At 40.3% G+C, this 16,042-nt stretch overlaps 1 protein-coding gene across 2 annotated transcripts; it reads left to right on the plus strand.

Moving 5' to 3' along the window:
* Nucleotides 1–605: 605 nt before the first annotated feature.
* LOC133122499 (disintegrin and metalloproteinase domain-containing protein 8-like) lies at nucleotides 606–14,505 on the plus strand. Of its 2 annotated transcripts, XR_009708113.1 has the most exons (26): nucleotides 606–831; nucleotides 1,296–1,399; nucleotides 1,989–2,062; nucleotides 2,397–2,475; nucleotides 2,961–3,037; nucleotides 4,135–4,318; nucleotides 5,057–5,125; nucleotides 5,227–5,298; nucleotides 5,420–5,589; nucleotides 6,605–6,686; nucleotides 7,177–7,316; nucleotides 7,734–7,911; nucleotides 8,360–8,449; nucleotides 9,430–9,625; nucleotides 10,440–10,542; nucleotides 10,666–10,834; nucleotides 10,923–11,000; nucleotides 11,103–11,184; nucleotides 11,693–11,813; nucleotides 12,055–12,229; nucleotides 12,490–12,537; nucleotides 12,682–12,738; nucleotides 12,951–13,001; nucleotides 13,137–13,214; nucleotides 13,340–13,411; nucleotides 13,793–14,505. XR_009708113.1 is itself a non-coding variant. In XM_061232493.1 (25 exons), the coding sequence occupies exons 1-25, from the start codon at nucleotides 753–755 to the stop codon at nucleotides 13,823–13,825; spliced, it is 2,610 nt and encodes an 869-aa protein (XP_061088477.1). In that variant the 5' UTR covers nucleotides 607–752; the 3' UTR covers nucleotides 13,826–14,505. The 2 variants fall into 2 exon arrangements, 1 of the variants encoding a protein (XP_061088477.1); XM_061232493.1 differs by lacking the exon at nucleotides 13,340–13,411 and having other exon boundaries at nucleotides 607–831; nucleotides 13,772–14,505.
* The last annotated feature ends 1,537 nt before the right edge of the window (nucleotides 14,506–16,042 follow it).

Genomic DNA, 16,042 nt, shown 5'->3' on the forward strand with positions numbered 1-16,042 from the left:
ACCATACTGGAGGAATACCCCTGTGGACACGCCATTGAAACACCAGTGGAGCTCAATGGCAATGTGTCACTTGAAATATTATGCTTAAAGTGTAGCATTACATGAAGTTGTTTACTCATCAGTTCCGTTCACACTTATGCATGGTCTTCCATCTACTGTGCATCCTTAAACTGGCCACATTTGTTAAATTACTGAAGGTGGTGGCAGCATCACGCTTCCCTGTACTGTTCAGGGACTGCCTTGAATCTCCATCTTTTGGTCTGTATAGTACAGTATAGTTATAGTTGCACCAGGTACAACTTAAAACGGTAATATTGCATTGTTCTGCGTAGTTCTAGAATAAGTACGTTACATTACATTACATTATTGGCATTTGGCAGACGCTCTTATCCAGAGCGACGTACAACAAAATGCATACCCATAACCAGGGATAAATTCGCTGAAAGACACTAGAGGGAAGTACAATTTCAACTGCTACCTGTATAAGAAAGATAAGGACGAGGGCCAATTTTTTTTTTTTTTTTTTTTTTTTTTTTGACTGCGCGCGTGCACGCTACTCGTAATTTTGCGGCGCATTATTTTTTTTCCCCCAATGTCAGTAGGTTTTCCTGGAATATACAGTTTAAGGTTGCGACTTAAAGCGAACAAACAAGCTTCCTACAAGTAAGCAAATGCTCAGGATATGACGCAGAGGCGGGTCTCATGTGAAGCTTGAAACTGTTTGACAGATCGATGTGTTGCATTTTTCAGTTATGAAACATACTTTGCACTTCGCTGGGGCCATGCTCTACATTTCAACAATTACATTTCTCATGTGCATTTTTTCGTGGGGTAAGTTAAGCTCCGTTACAACTGAATGTTATTGTTACATTATTTTTATAATCAGAATTGTTATAGTTACATATATTTACATTTTGGTTTGATATCAGCCTCTTGCAGATAATTGAAAACGTTAGTGTATAGCCTAATGCAATAATATAGAAGTATTCTTTTTCACACAACAGGTGCGCTTTTGGTCATAGTGGTGTCTTGCCTTACTCACCTTGTTCACCTTGAAGTCAATGTTAACATTCGATATTACATTATATTTACAGATTAGGCGGACATTTGGACAAATCATTTGGGGGTGGTTGAATAGTTTCCCTATTCAAGGAAAATTACAGATAGTCTCCTACACTTCCTGCATTATTCAATGACAATTCCGGTTCGCTTAAAGTAACCACAGGCAATGTTTTTACTTACTTTTTGTAGCTCCCCTGGGTGAAAATAACTACACCTGTATTATGATATTTTAGGGTCGTTTGTCAGAAGTGCACGAGAACTACCTGATGTAACGGACTACGAAATAATCAGACCTCAGAGATTGAGCCGGACGAAACGGGGCCTCTCATCAGAACAGGTGCGCGAGCTCCCTGGAGAAATGCAGCACATGGTGGCACATGGGCCATGAGCACTCTTGGCTTTCTTATTACAGTCAATGTAAATCATAAAGTAACCTTTGATAGTTTACATTTATTTACAAATGGCTTTATGTTGGTTGTGGCAGGATGAAGAGGGTGGATTTATTTCAGAAGGGTGGTAGTAGGTTCTGCACAATATCTTCCAGTAGCATTAATCTATTTCCTCTGTGTGATTGAAAATATCTATGTGCATTTTATTACCGTATTTTTTACTTTAATGGATTGACCCTTTCGTGGTAAGTTTATTGTGAATCACATGTTCTTTACCTTTTTGATTTTCATGAATAATAACCAACATCACTATTGTTCATCAGTCTCTGAGGTGAAATCATCATTATGTTCTTTACAGACACCATTATCCAAAGTGACTTACATGCAGCACCAATTAAGCAGTTAATGCCCACCCTGCAACATAATGCAGCAGTTCAGGTTAAGGTCTTGCTTGAGGAAGAGTAGTGCATGGAAACAAAGACAACATAAGATAAAGATAAACATAAGACAAATGTGACTAAAAATAATGTATTATAGGCACATCCGGAAGTGCTTCAATATGCTTTGACTATTGAGGGAAAAAGACACAAAATCCACTTGGAGAAAAACAGGTATGTTTCTCAGTGAAAATCAAAATGCAGTAAGCCTATTAAACATTTTTCTATTAAGCTGTTGTGTGTACAGTTTTGTATTTCATGATACATAACATAGTATGTATATTATGTATGTAATGATAAAACATAAAACTGTATGACTTTTAAAAAGAAGAAATTGAGAGGTCCTGCAAAGTCTTTACAACCTGCATTTGCTAGTTTTTCTCTTATACAATTTGGTGAGCCTCACTCACGTCAGTCAACAAGTGTTTGTGCTAATAAAACGGTAATTGAAACCTAGTTTTCAGCCAAAATGTTTGTGCTAATAATTTTAAAATTGCGTTTTGTCAAGGCATCTCATTGGGAAAAACTACACTGAGACATACTATTTAGAAGATGGAACTGAAGTGACCACATCCCCAGATTATGTGGTAAGCCTGTTGCTACAATACCACAGTAAGGCCACCATCTTATTAAGGACAGGTGGGGTAGTTCTATGAAAGATAAGGACAAGAAGCCCTGAGACCCAGGTAAACCATGCCTATGAGGGTCATTTACATGGCCCAGCAAGTTTAAACAAAACCATATTGACATTTTTCAGAAAAAGCTCTGACAACATTTTGAGCCACCTGTTGACATGCCTGAGTTAGTGAAATTGTGTTGTCTTTTTCATAATAAAAAGCATAATTGGGAGTTAGAGCCATACATCATACTGTATACAGTATGAATCGCTTTTCCCCTGCTCAGTGTCTCAGGAACGAGGTAAAGCCAAGTATGATTTTATATGCTGGAGATCTTAGATATGTGCTTATGTTAATTGCAGCCACTATTTCAGAGTACTGTCCAGGACACCCTGTGTTTTGTTTTGTCTGAGATGTCTTCCATTACATGAGAGTTACCTCCCTTTCTCGTGTAGGATCACTGCTATTACCACGGACACATTCAAGACGTTGAAGATTCGTCTGTTAGTGTTGGAGTGTGCTCTGGAATAAGGTATGTATTCTACGGCTATAGCAATGTTACATTACATTACATTATATTATTGGCATTTGGCAGACGCTCTTATCCAGAGCAACGTACAGTTGATTAGACTAAGCAGGAGACAATCCTCCCCTGGAGCAATGCAGGGTTAAGGGCCCAGTGGTTGTGCGGATCTTATTGCTTCTACGCCGGGATTAGAACCACCAACCTTGCGTGTCCCAGTCATTTACCTTAACCACTACGCTACAGGCCGCCCTTTATGTTTTGCCCAAAGTTTTTGACCAAAAAAGCTCATTACAATTTTTGGTGAAAAATGTAATGTTATCAGTTTCTTCAAACTGATATGCTATATTCTATTTCCGTTAAATGTATGTCATTCATTGGTTGTTTTTGAGTCAGATGTATTTCTAACTTCCCCATTTTATTCCTGACAAAATTATGCAACATCCGGCTTCAGCAATCCACTCATTACTATATTTCTGCTTTCTGCTTTTGTATTCAGTCATCCCTTGTAATAATTTAAAGCGATGTCATGAACAGATCAGTGATTCCAAAGAGTTGGCAGGAATGTTACATGCAACTTACAGTTTTTATACTTATTATTTGTGCTTGTATTTAAAGAATACATCCACAGGGTAATGTTCATTGAATCCAAGCCATTGAGTTTTGTTTGACCAGTACTCATTGCTGCAAGCTGTTTACATGTCTTGCCATTGTTATACTTTTTTTTACTGTGTGTATGTCAGGTCTTCTCTTGAAAAAGAGATGCCAATCTCAATAAGGTTTTCCTGGAAACAAAGGAATGATTTAAAAAATAATAATAATAAATAAATAAAATGAGTCAATCTATTTTTAATTGTATTAAAATATATCAATGTTATTGTAGCCCCAAAAAAGCAATGTGTCATTTTACTAGTTTTACCAGTTTTACCTATAATAACTGATGACAAGCTGCCCACAAAGATTTTTACTATAGCTTAGTGGCTTGCAGTATAAGGGAACCCTGAGCTCAATCATACACTGTAATAACTAATATAGACACCAGTGCCAGACCTGGCTAACACAAGCTGTTCCCACTCCTTGACCATCCCCTTCTCTGTTTGCTACAGGGGCTTTGTGCGGGCCGAACAGCAGGTGTACCTGATCGAGCCCCTCAGTGACTCGGTGGATGGGGACCATGCGGTGTACAGGCAAGAGCACCGGAGAACCCAACGGAGCACCTGTGGGAACTCCAACGAGTCCTTCTATGACCACGAGCCCAGAGTCTCCGGGGTGTACAAGCCAAACAGCCCGGTACATACCCCTTCTTTTCGGTTCCTTAATGGCTTCCGGTTGTTTAATTGGCTTGAAAAAAACAGCTGAAGCTATGTTTTGAAAAAGCTGGTAGCTGGTTGACCAGTTCAGACCAGCTCCCTGCTCAACCAGTTTGACCAGCTCAAGCTATGTTTTGAAACCAGCCTGAAATACCTGGTAGCAAATTTAAAGCTGGTCATGGCTGGATTTTACGGCAGGGTTCCTCATCAGAGGGATTATGCAATCCTGTTCTGGAGAATTTGATTAACATCATCCATTTTAGATGTTCAGTTCATATATGTTTAGGATCTTAGTGGTTTCCTTGGCTGGGCTGCTCATTAGTAGTCTTTTGTAGGTTGACATATTTCTTTGTTGTCGTTGATAAGTATCATGGCAACAAGCTGGAAGAAAAAAAGGCATTTTAATATTGATGAGGGCACCATTTAGGCCCCTTTAGGTCACTCATCTTGACATCTACACAGTAAACGCAGTGGTAGTAGTAGTGCTCATCTTTGACTGACTGTGGGTGTGCTCTTCAGGGGAGCTGTGCTTATCAGAGTCTTATTTCTTTCTGTGTAACATGGTGCCTTATGCCATTAACTGCAGAAATGATGTCTTTCTGCAATGTAATTAAGGCCAGGTAATTGACTGTCTAGACAGTTTCCAAAGACTCTGTGTATTTGTTGTAAGCAAAAACATGATTGCTTCAAAACTTGACAATGTTCTCTCATTTTACAGAAAAACAAATTCCTGTTTGATGGAAAGGAAAGATTTGTTGAGCTTTATTTGGTCATTGACAATGCAGAGGTATGTATCAATGAGTCCCGATTGCTTAATAGTGTATGTTTTTGCATGGTGTTTGTTTGCATGAATATTGATAAAGACCAATATTTCTTATTTTATTTCAGTACATAAACCTTGGCAGAGATGAGCGGAGAATAACGGCCAGAGCACTGGAAGTTGCAAGCCATGTTGATAAAGTAAGGTTTTGTGTGTATTTCATTAGCTTTGTCATAAGTTCCTGTGTTTGAAATACATACAGTATCTTAAAAAATATTGTTTCTTTGAGAATTGAATGTTGATATACTTCTGATTTACCAGTTGTATCAGCCCTTGAACATCCGAGTCATGCTGATTGGAATGGATGTTTGGTCATCCAGGGATCTGACTCCCATCAGTCTTGATTCTGATAAGACCCTGAATAATTTTCTCCAGTGGAGGCAGGACACCCTTATTAAAAAGGTCAAACATGACAATGCGCAGTTGATCACGTGAGTAATAGCATTGATGTACCCTCACCGAGCACTTTATTAGAAACACTTTATTACACCTACTTACTCATGCGATTATCTAATCAGCCTATTGTGTGGCCACAGTGCAATGCACAAAATCATGTAAATATGGGTCGGGAGCTTCAGTTAATGTTCACATCAACCATCATAACGGGGGGTAAATTTTGGAGGAATGATTTTTGGTGGCAATGATTTTTGGTGCCAGACAGGTTGGTTTGAGTATCTCAGAAACTGCTGATCTCCTGGGATTTCCATGCAAACTAGTCTCTAGAGTTTGCAAAGAATGGTTAGAATGGTTACAGAAACCCCTGTTAATGAGAGATGTCAGAGGAGAGCGGCCAGACTGGTCAAAGCTAACAGGAAGGTGACAGTAATGCAAATAACCACACATTACAACAGTGGTATGAAGAAGAGCATCTGAACACACAATGTATCAACGTATAAACTCTAATTGGATAGGCTACAGCAGTAGAAGTCTAAAAAATAAGTCTAATAAATACCTAATAAAGTACTCAGCGTATATGTATGTTTCACCCATTCATTGTTTGAGGTGAGGAATGGTTAGAACCAGCCCAGATAGCCAGTGACTGTGGGCTGTATCTGCGCCGATTCTGCTTCAGCAGTGCGGAGTTCAGGCACAGATCTGAATGCTGATTTTCTTTTCCCTACTAAATGCTGCCGTTTTAGTTTTAAGCCACAGACGCCATTTTAAAAGTCTGGTGGCTCAGAATGGATAGGGCTGTGTGGGGGATGACCATAAGTTTTACTGCTTGTTTTTTTACCCACTTACAATGATATAATTCCATAACTAATTCTATATTGTTAATTAATGTTTGTTAAAATTGTATTAATTGCAATTAACATTACTGCATGATTAATAAAATAAAAGAGTGTCACACAACACAACAATACAATACAACTTAGTACTAGAGGATTTTGAGCAAGATTGTCTTTGGTATGAATGTCATTTTAATATGTGGTTTTTATTCTCTAGTGGTGTTGATTTTCTGGGCGACACTGTCGGCTTGGCACCCACATCTGCTATGTGTACTGGCCAGTCTGGAGCAGTGAATCAGGTACATTATACTGTTTATACTGTATATTATATCATTTATGTTATTGATACATTATGCATTTGTCATGAACATGTAGAAAGCAGCCTTTAGCCCTTGAGCAAGGCCCTTAACCCCTCCAGTCTAATCAAGTTTGAATAAAAGCATCAGCTAAATAACTATTATGCATTAAACAAGGTCTATGATGTCTAATGATTATGACAAAAAGGATAGCATTTGTAACTGCCCTTTTGTGACCAACGAGAAGGTGTGGGAGGGCAGGGGAATTGTGGGTAGATAACTCCCCTCAACTACCACCGAAGAGGGTACACCCTGAACGTGCCTCACACCTAGCTGCTTGGACTGTTTATTGTGTTGATCACGTGGTGACTGTGAAGGATCACACTTCAGGTTATTCAGCATGCTCCCCGTGTGATTCTAGCTGTGTGCAGTGCACGGTATGAATTCCGCATGCTAGCGGGTTAAGAGTGATTGATATCCCCGTTGTTCCTAGGGCAAGGGGAGGGACGCGGTGGCCGTAGCTTCCACCATCGCTCACGAGATGGGCCACAACCTGGGAATGAGCCACGATGAACAAGTGTGTACGTGTGGCCTGAGCTCCAGCACCAACTGCATCATGCAGAGCACTATTGGGTAAGGAGCTCAGGCCCCACAGAAGGCCACACACACCACACCACATGCTTTGTGTTTCTGCACGCTGAAGATGGTTGTTGCCAAAACATCTGTGCTTACAGTATTGTGCCTCATACATTTTTGTAATTATCCGTTTTGAGTTGTTATAGTTTTCTCGACTATGGTATTTTGGGGATTCAGCACCCAATTACTCGTAAATCGATTGATTTGAGCACGTTTCATTTTCTACAGTAATACACCACAACCACTTGCTAACCATTGCAAGCCCATTTTTGTAGGGTAGCTGATACTTTGTGCTTTTCATGTGTTGAGTGCATTCATATCTGATCAAATCTAAAAACAAAAGAATAAAGAAAAAGTAATGGATGGTTCTTCACCTAAAGTGTCCACATCGACAATGTTGGTTTGTTTCCGTAGCTCAGTTTACCCAGAGGCCTTCAGCAGCTGCAGTTATCAGGACCTGGGCACGTTTCTACAGAACAGTGACCCTAGGTGCCTGATGGACTCGCCGCACACTGACCGGCTCCTCGGGGGTCCCGTGTGCGGCAACGCCTTCCTGGAGGCTGGGGAGGAGTGCGACTGTGGAACGCAGAAGGTTAGACACGCTGCGCTCAGCAGTCAACTTTCAATAGAACTTCCTCTTCTATGGAGATACAGAGCCAGACGCGGGGCACATATAGACCGTACCCGCTTGTTCGAACTTAATGTTTGCCTGACAAGTGACATTTTCTTATTCCGTTGGCAAATCTCGAGATGAGATTTGCTTGACCAGTGAAATTTTCATATTCAACTGAAAATGAGTCAAGCTGTCTCACCTCATTGGCAATATTTTTGTCTTATTTAGCAAAAATGTAATAGTGATAGTGTCAGTATTAGAAAATAACAAAATGCTTATTTGCAGTGTCCAGTGGGTTATCTGGGAACTGTCTGCACGGCTGTGTAAAAATAAAAAGGTTTTTATTAACAGCTTTTGTAACGGTCTCTTTATCTCCTGCGGTTTTGCCCGTTCACCACCATCGTCATGGGAACGCTTCCTGTGGCAGGAGTGCCAGAACCCGTGCTGTAACGCCACCACGTGTCGGCTGACGGCAGGGTCACACTGCGCTGCGGGGGAGTGCTGCGAGAACTGCCAGGTAAACTTACAACTCATTTAACTTACATTACATGTTACTTTACTTACATTACATTACATTACATGTCATTTTACTTACATTACATTACATTACATGTCATTTTAGTTACATTACATTACATTACATGTCATTTTACTTACACTACATTACATGTCATTTTACTTACATTACATTACATGTCATTTTACTTACATTACATTACATGTCATTTTACTTACATTACATTACATGTCATTTGACTTACATTACATTAGATTATATTACATGTTATTTTACTTACATTACATTACATTACATTACATGTTATTTTACTTACATTACATTACATGTTATTTAGCTGACACTTTTATCCCAAAAAACTACTTGGATAAAACCGACTTACAGTCCCTCTGTGGGGACAAACCCCCACTGGAGCAATGTGGGGTTAAGGGCCCAACAGCTGTGCAGATTTTTATTGTGGATACACCAGGGCTTGAACCACCCAAATCATGTACCGTAGCCACTTTGTTACAGGCTGCCCCCTTTAGCTTCCTTTAGCTTCCCTTGTGTCCCTTACCAAAGCCTCAGTCACACCCGCCACCATCAGAACCCAGGGCCTGTCTGCTCAGCACAGATGGAAAACCACAGGACAGATTACTTGGTATTGCTATTTAACAACAGGAAACAGTGTGTGATACGCCATTGCTACTGTGCTGTCTGACATATTGAGGAACCCTCTTCACAGCAAAAAAAAGCAAGTGTTTTATTGTTGTGTCAGTTAATGAAAAAGAAAATATTTTTCTCTCTCAACTAGAAAATATTATCTTAAGTTACTGCTTGCCTGACAGGCAACACCCATTGGCAAATTAAACTTTTTTTATCTAAAAAAGTAATATGAATAAGATTCTAAGTCATAGATATAAGACTAAATCCTTGTTGAAATTGACATATATTCTTGGGCGGTTTTGCAGTAACTGTGGTTCTTGTCTTTGTCTGGTCAGCTCAAACAGGTCGGACAGCTTTGCAGGGAGAGTGCAAACGACTGCGATCTGGCGGAGTACTGCAGCGGGAAATCAGCGCAGTGTCCGCAGGACGAGTTCAGGATGAACGGCCTGTCCTGTGGCTCCGGGCAGGGGTACTGCTATAACGGCCAGTGTCCGACATACTTCCAGCACTGCCGAAGACTGTGGGGATCAGGTACCTGCAGATATCACCTTACTGTCCATAACGCAGGCACCATACTGTTGCATTAAATACATGGCCGCATTGTGGAAGGGATAAATATTTGCCAATACATGCAGAAGGTTTCAAACCCGGAAACAAAGGTTTCTTCATTGATTTATGGATACTGAATTAACTATGGTATTACTGTATTATGTAATTTTTGCATTTTTGTCTAGCACTAGATCATTGTAAAGTTGGCAAACCTTGCAGATGTCACTCAAAACATATGGTACATTGTGGTGAAAGAAAGCATGTTATTAAAAAATATTAAAACATGAAGGAATAGTATTGATTAATGATCTAGTTCAGCGGTAGGCAACCCTGGCTCTGGAGTGCCAGCGATGTTTCTGGTTCTGGTTCCATCTGAGCTTGTCTAGCAAAACCATGGTCACTATTTCCATCTAATGAAATAAAATGAATCCAGTTATGTAGTTACAGTATACGTAGGTTTGGTTGCTGCAAAAAACAGAACCATCTCTGACACTCCAGGAGGACCAGGGTCTACCCATTACATTACATTACATTAATGGCATTTGGCAGACGCTCTTATCCAGAGCAATGTACAGTTGATTAGACTAAGTAGGAGACAATCCTCTCCTGGAGCAATGCAGGGTTAAGGGCCTTGCTCAAGGGCCCTACGGCTGTGCGGATCTTATTGTGGCTACAACCAGGATTAGAACCACCGACTGTCCCAGTCATTTACCTTAACCACTACGCTACAGGCCGCCCGCCCCTGATCTTCTTTTATTGCATCATATAATCATAATCTTGCTTTCTAATCCTCTAGGTGCACAGGTTGGAAGGGATTTATGCTTTCATGAAAATATATATGGCAGCGACCACGCTTACTGCAAAAAGACCGCAAGTGGCAATGTGGGCTGCACAAGGAAGTAAGTTGTGATTGGTAGCAATTGGGTCTGTCTCGCAAGGATATTCACACCTTTCAGCAATGTGTGTTGTCCTTTTAAAAAAAATTAAAAGTTTAAAAGTTAAAACGCTGACTTCTTTTTCAGAAATATGAAATGCGGAAAGATATTCTGCACCGGAGGGAAGAACTTTCCTATTACCGGAAGATTGGTCAGTTACCCTAGGGGTCCGGAAGTTTGCAAATTAGCCGTGGATAATTCTGGAATAGAAGACATTGGCATGGTGCCGACAGGAACAAAATGTGGGGATAAAAGGGTGAGAGAGCCTATAGCTTTAGCTTCTGTTTTAATGTGTTTTACGCTGGCATGCTCTGGCTAAAACGGTCCATTACACTGCTTCATAGGTGTGCTACGACAACGCCTGCCATGACATTAAAGTGTACGGTGGAGATGACTGCTCTGACAAGTGCAGCAAACATGGGGTGAGCTTTGAAGGTCACAGTTCAACTTTCCCATCACACTGAACTGGAACTGCATTTTACTGAGGAACTGAACACGTATTCATATTATCCTCTGTGTGACAGGTCTGTAACCATGAGAGGCAATGCCACTGTGATCCTGGCTGGGAGCCACCCTACTGTGCTGTGAAAAGTGATTTTGATAAAGGTAGGCATCTCAGAATCACCCTGTGAAGGTGTATTTTGTATTGTCATAACCGATGCAAGTAATAAACTATATGGCTTATTATAAGAATATTTGTGTATAGTAGTTTAATGTTTAAGGCTGTTTTCATATCAGAGCCAACCCATGAGCTGTATCTTCAGTGTCATTGAATTATTGACAAAAATCACAATAACCTGTTTTCTTGTGGTTTGTTTTTAAAAACGGCGGTTTTGGGATCGTGAAAGCAGTCGTTGCTCTTTAGTTGGCCTTCAGGGACTGTTAACCCTGCCCATGGAATGATGGAACCCCCTATATGCCATAAGCCTTAGTCTCAGCAGCCCACAGGGGCTTTCAGGAACTTCACCCCCTGGGTTTGTGAGGGCCTGCTGTACTTGTGAGGAATTTGGGGGAGGTGCAAGAGCGAAGTATTGCTTTTTGACACAACACGATTGAGATTTGTCTGTGAATTGGCAGTCAAAGATGAGCAGGCTTGTTTTTGATTGGTTGGCAGGTAAGAACTCTGTGGTCATAGGAGTGTCGGTGTCAGTGGTCATTCTGATCCTGCTCACCCTCGTTGTTGGAGGGCTCATGTGCTGCAGAAAAGAGAAAAAAGAAATCTTCACAGGCAAAACGTAAGTGATTTTTATAACGCGAATCCTCCATTTTCAGAGTTACGCCAGCTATCTGGATTCATTTTATACCCTGTTGAAAAAAACAGCTCAAGCTAGGCTTTGAAACAGCTGGTTGCTGGTAATCAACCAGTTGGTCCAGCTGGATTTTACACCAGGGAAAGAAATCATTGGTTGCAGTGGAGTATGGTAGTAGTCTGTATAAATATGTGTAATGTGCTTGCTGTTCTGTACACTCTTACAGGCATGTGAGCCATATCTCAGGCCTGTCAAACCCACTGTTCCACTCAGCCAGTGCCACAAACAGCCCTCGCTGTGGACCCCCTCGAGTTGGTCAGCCCACCTTAGTGGAATCATCTGCCTCTCCGGCACGCTGCCCCACCTACGTCACAGTTATGCCCAGCAGGGCCCCGCCCCAGGTGAGAAGCCCCGCCCAAACACTACCCGGGTTTAGAGCATCCATCTCCACACGTAAATTCCTTTGAATGGTGAAATCCTGGAATGAGTCTGTCATCCACTAGGCTATGCAACTCTGGGTATTTAAACGGTCTCTGAAAGGTACTCAATTTAAAATTTGGGTCCCTATATTAGCGTAGTGTTAGTGTCTTCATCACCAGGGAAAGGATGGCTTCAGTGTAACTCCATAGCAGTGCTGATGAGATTTTATTTCCATTCACAGCCACCAAAGAAACTGGCATCTGAGGGGCTTCAATCAAACTCTGCACAGGTAATTTATGACTATGGTGTACTAGCGGTAAAATTAAGAACTGTTTTTCGCATTATATGCACAGTATTGCTGAATATACAGTAGGTAGTCATTTTGGAAAATGTGTGTGTCTGTCGTGGTTGTTAACACAGTCCTTTATTGCAGTTTGTGAAGCCCAGTGTTCCAGTTCCTGCTTCCTCGAATAAGATGGCACCTTCGCAGGTAGAATATATGACAGACCTTTACATCTGTATACCTGTTTGAGTAGTTTGTTGCGCACATACAATGAAAATAAATGCTTTTTACTGATCAGTATCGTCCTAAAATGAACAACCCTGATTTCATACCGTCTTTTTCATCGTCCAAGAAGTGAATCATAGATGTAAACTGCACATCATTATAAAAAGTGAATAAATAATATTGTTTTTCCACAGGGAATACCATTACCTCCAACAAAGCCTTTACCAATCCTTCATGTTAATCAAGTAAGTCACTGTACCACTGTCATGTAAAAAATAAATGAGGACTGTATCATCGAGGCATGAGCATATGGCAGAGAAATGGCAGTATTACAATTTTTATTTTATTATTCTTTCAATTATTTACTTATGTGGCTACAGGTGAAGAAGCCTAATTCACATCCACCGTTACCCCCTATGAAGCCACCGGGACCAAAACCATCTGGAAATCGGCATCAAGTATGTGTTAATATTATATTTTAATCTGCCTAAATCAGCCCACATCCTGAATTTATACATCTGTTTTAGCTAACATGCTCACTTATAAATATGCTGACCATTAACTGTCACCTTATATTCCATAGACACACCAGATACTCAACTGAGTATTCTTAAAATTGGAAATTTGGTCACAGCACCTTTCAAGATGAAACGCCGCAATTGAAAACATATTCTATAAATTCATTAAGGAGTGCAATGCTGTAATAGGAGATGTCCTGTACTGTGATATAGCACGGGACACTCCTGTAGTTTAGAAGCAGAGAAGATGGAAGGAATGTTGATGTGGAGTATCTTGTGAGTCTAAAGAATCTGTTAGATTGGGTTCGCCTGTAACCTAGTGGCTAAGGTACATGACTGGGACCTGTAAGTCGCTTTGGATAAAAGCGTCCGCTAAATAACTGTAAATGTCATGTGACTATAAGTGAGTTGTTGCTCTTGTCACATGATGTGACATTTGGTGGTGTGACGGGCACTGTTGAATTGATACTGTCTCCATTGAATTTCATTATAAACAGGTTGTAGCTGGAGGCCCTCAAGTTCCACTGAAACCCCTGACCAAGCCAAGATGAATGCACAGAAAGATCAGTGCTGATTCACTCATAACTTTGGAGGTCTGCAGCTTGCGTCAGAAGGTGGCATCTCCGATGATGCAGAAGCAACGCTTTCAAATCTGCCCCTGCCTTTGAGGAAGAGAGGGTCTGAAAGGATTCAGGACTGTTGATGATTGGGTGGCTGTGGGTACAACTGCCGATATGGGTTTAATTTTCTATTTGGGTTTAAGTTAGAGAAGCAAAGCTTACTTTATTTGCATGAAGCTGAAGGTGTTTTTACCGCATATTCTGGTTTTAAGCAGGTTTACATTTCACACAACAGAATCAATCAATGTCATGCTGCATGTAGAATCATGTCTGTCCTACAAAAGGTTTTGTTCATTGCTCACCCCTGATGATACCTGTAGTTGTATCTGTACAGACTTCAGACCAGTACAGCAGTGTCATATTTTCCCATTTTAGTGTCTGACTGATACTGAGTGATGTAAAAAATGCAGCCAGGACCAAAAAATGTTTAAATAAACAAAAAGGCACTTTAAAAATCTCTTAAAGGAGTTTTCACCTGTTTTAACTGATAAGTCTTTGTCTTTCTATGTTTTTTGTATTTGTATTACATTTTTTAATGTTGCTTTATATTTATTTTTGAGTAACTAATATGTATTTTCTTCTGCAAATATTAAAATCTATTTTAAAGCCAACTGTGTAACATCTCTTATGTATCCAACTTATGTTCCCATTTAATATTCATCATCCATAGTGTGGGAATATCTCCTTTCATCTGCTAGAAATAATGTATCTGTGCCTGTAGTGTTTCACCATGCTCATGTCAAAGAAATGCTTTGCTATTTAAGTAACATTGGTCCCTTACTACACATCCACGCATCTCTGTCCCTGAAAAATATGAGCTGCAATAAGTACACAGAAGTATGGACATGAACATCAGTACACCAGGGCACAATCATTGGCCTCATCCCATCATTGGTAGAAAGGGTTCAAGGTGTCTCTGAGATGGTTTTGTCTTATTTTTTTCTTATTTAGCAATAGAAACAAGCAATAGAAACAGGATTCTACTTCTAAATATAAGGCTAAAATATTCATTGAGATTGACTTTGTTTTCCAAGTGTAAACTACTCCAATCTAGACTAGTTAGTATGTAGTATGTGGCCTGTAGTGGTGAAAATAGCTGTTTACATGCAGACGAGTGCGTTGGAGGAGCCCACAGGTTTCTACTGCAGATCCTATGTAGATACACACAGTAAAAAGTTATGTTATGTTCTACCTTAGTAAAGAGCTTGTTAGAAGCAATTTCATCTGGCAGTCTAGGGTCTCTTTTCATTACCTGCTCCTGTGATGCTGAGGGAAACATGTTATTAATATTCAAATAAACAGCTCCCTGTAGTTCTCTGTAGTTGGTTAGGTGTAGCATTATCATGACTTCAAGGTGTCTACTAAACATTGCTACAGTGTTCTATATAAAGGCTCAAATAGGAACTGCTTGCATATTCGATTGGAGGGAAATAATGAATGATTCAATGCATAGCAAATCTCATGCTTTAACTAAATTATTTAGTCCTTATAATGGGAATTAATAACATTTGCTGGTGTAAGATTTCACATCCCTGTTGACGGTTGTGATAAAATTGACAGTTTTCATGTGTATGCTGTTATTCACAGCAGCGCAGTTCTGTGTGTGTGTGTGTGTGGGGGGGGGGGGGGTGTCTGAGTGTGATGTACATGTTTATATTCAGTGTGAGGAGCAGAGGAACCTTGGCTTTTTATTTCACCTCAAGTACTACAAGTTCAACTATATTTGCTATATCCTACTGTGACATCAACAGTAGGAGCTCACCAGAAGATAGTTACCATGGTGATTAAACCACTGACATTCACATAATTCAGTTTATTTTTGCATTGCATAAGGTTGCAAATGCATGAGTGTGCAATTTCACAGCACAGCAAGTAACACCATATTTGTACCAAGGTCAATGTGTAAGCGGTAAAGATTTTTGTTTTAGTAGCCTGAAATTTGGTGTGTTCTTTTAACTGTTTGGTACCGTAACCATTAGTGTACTGGCATCCCTTTTAAAAAAACAGATTTCAACAGATTTCAGGGCAGAGGGAGGGAATCTGGGCAACTGGGTCACACCTAGACACACACACACCTGGGTTGCACGACTTAATCAGCTCAAGGTCTTAAACGCATGTTTCACAGTAGTTATATGATACATGCGAAAG

The sequence above is a fragment of the Conger conger genome, chromosome 2, assembly GCF_963514075.1.
Source record: "Conger conger chromosome 2, fConCon1.1, whole genome shotgun sequence".
NCBI classification, from domain to species: domain Eukaryota; kingdom Metazoa; phylum Chordata; class Actinopteri; order Anguilliformes; family Congridae; genus Conger; species Conger conger.

Coding starts and splice junctions, on each gene's coding strand:
- LOC133122499 (XM_061232493.1), top strand. CDS start 753: ATGAAACATACTTTGCACTTCGCTGGGGCCATGCTCTACATTTCAACA. Junction 5,126..5,226: donor TGGTCATTGACAATGCAGAG/GTATGTATCAAT, acceptor ATTTTATTTCAG/TACATAAACCTTGGCAGAGA. Junction 8,450..9,429: donor AGTGCTGCGAGAACTGCCAG/GTAAACTTACAA, acceptor TTGTCTGGTCAG/CTCAAACAGGTCGGACAGCT.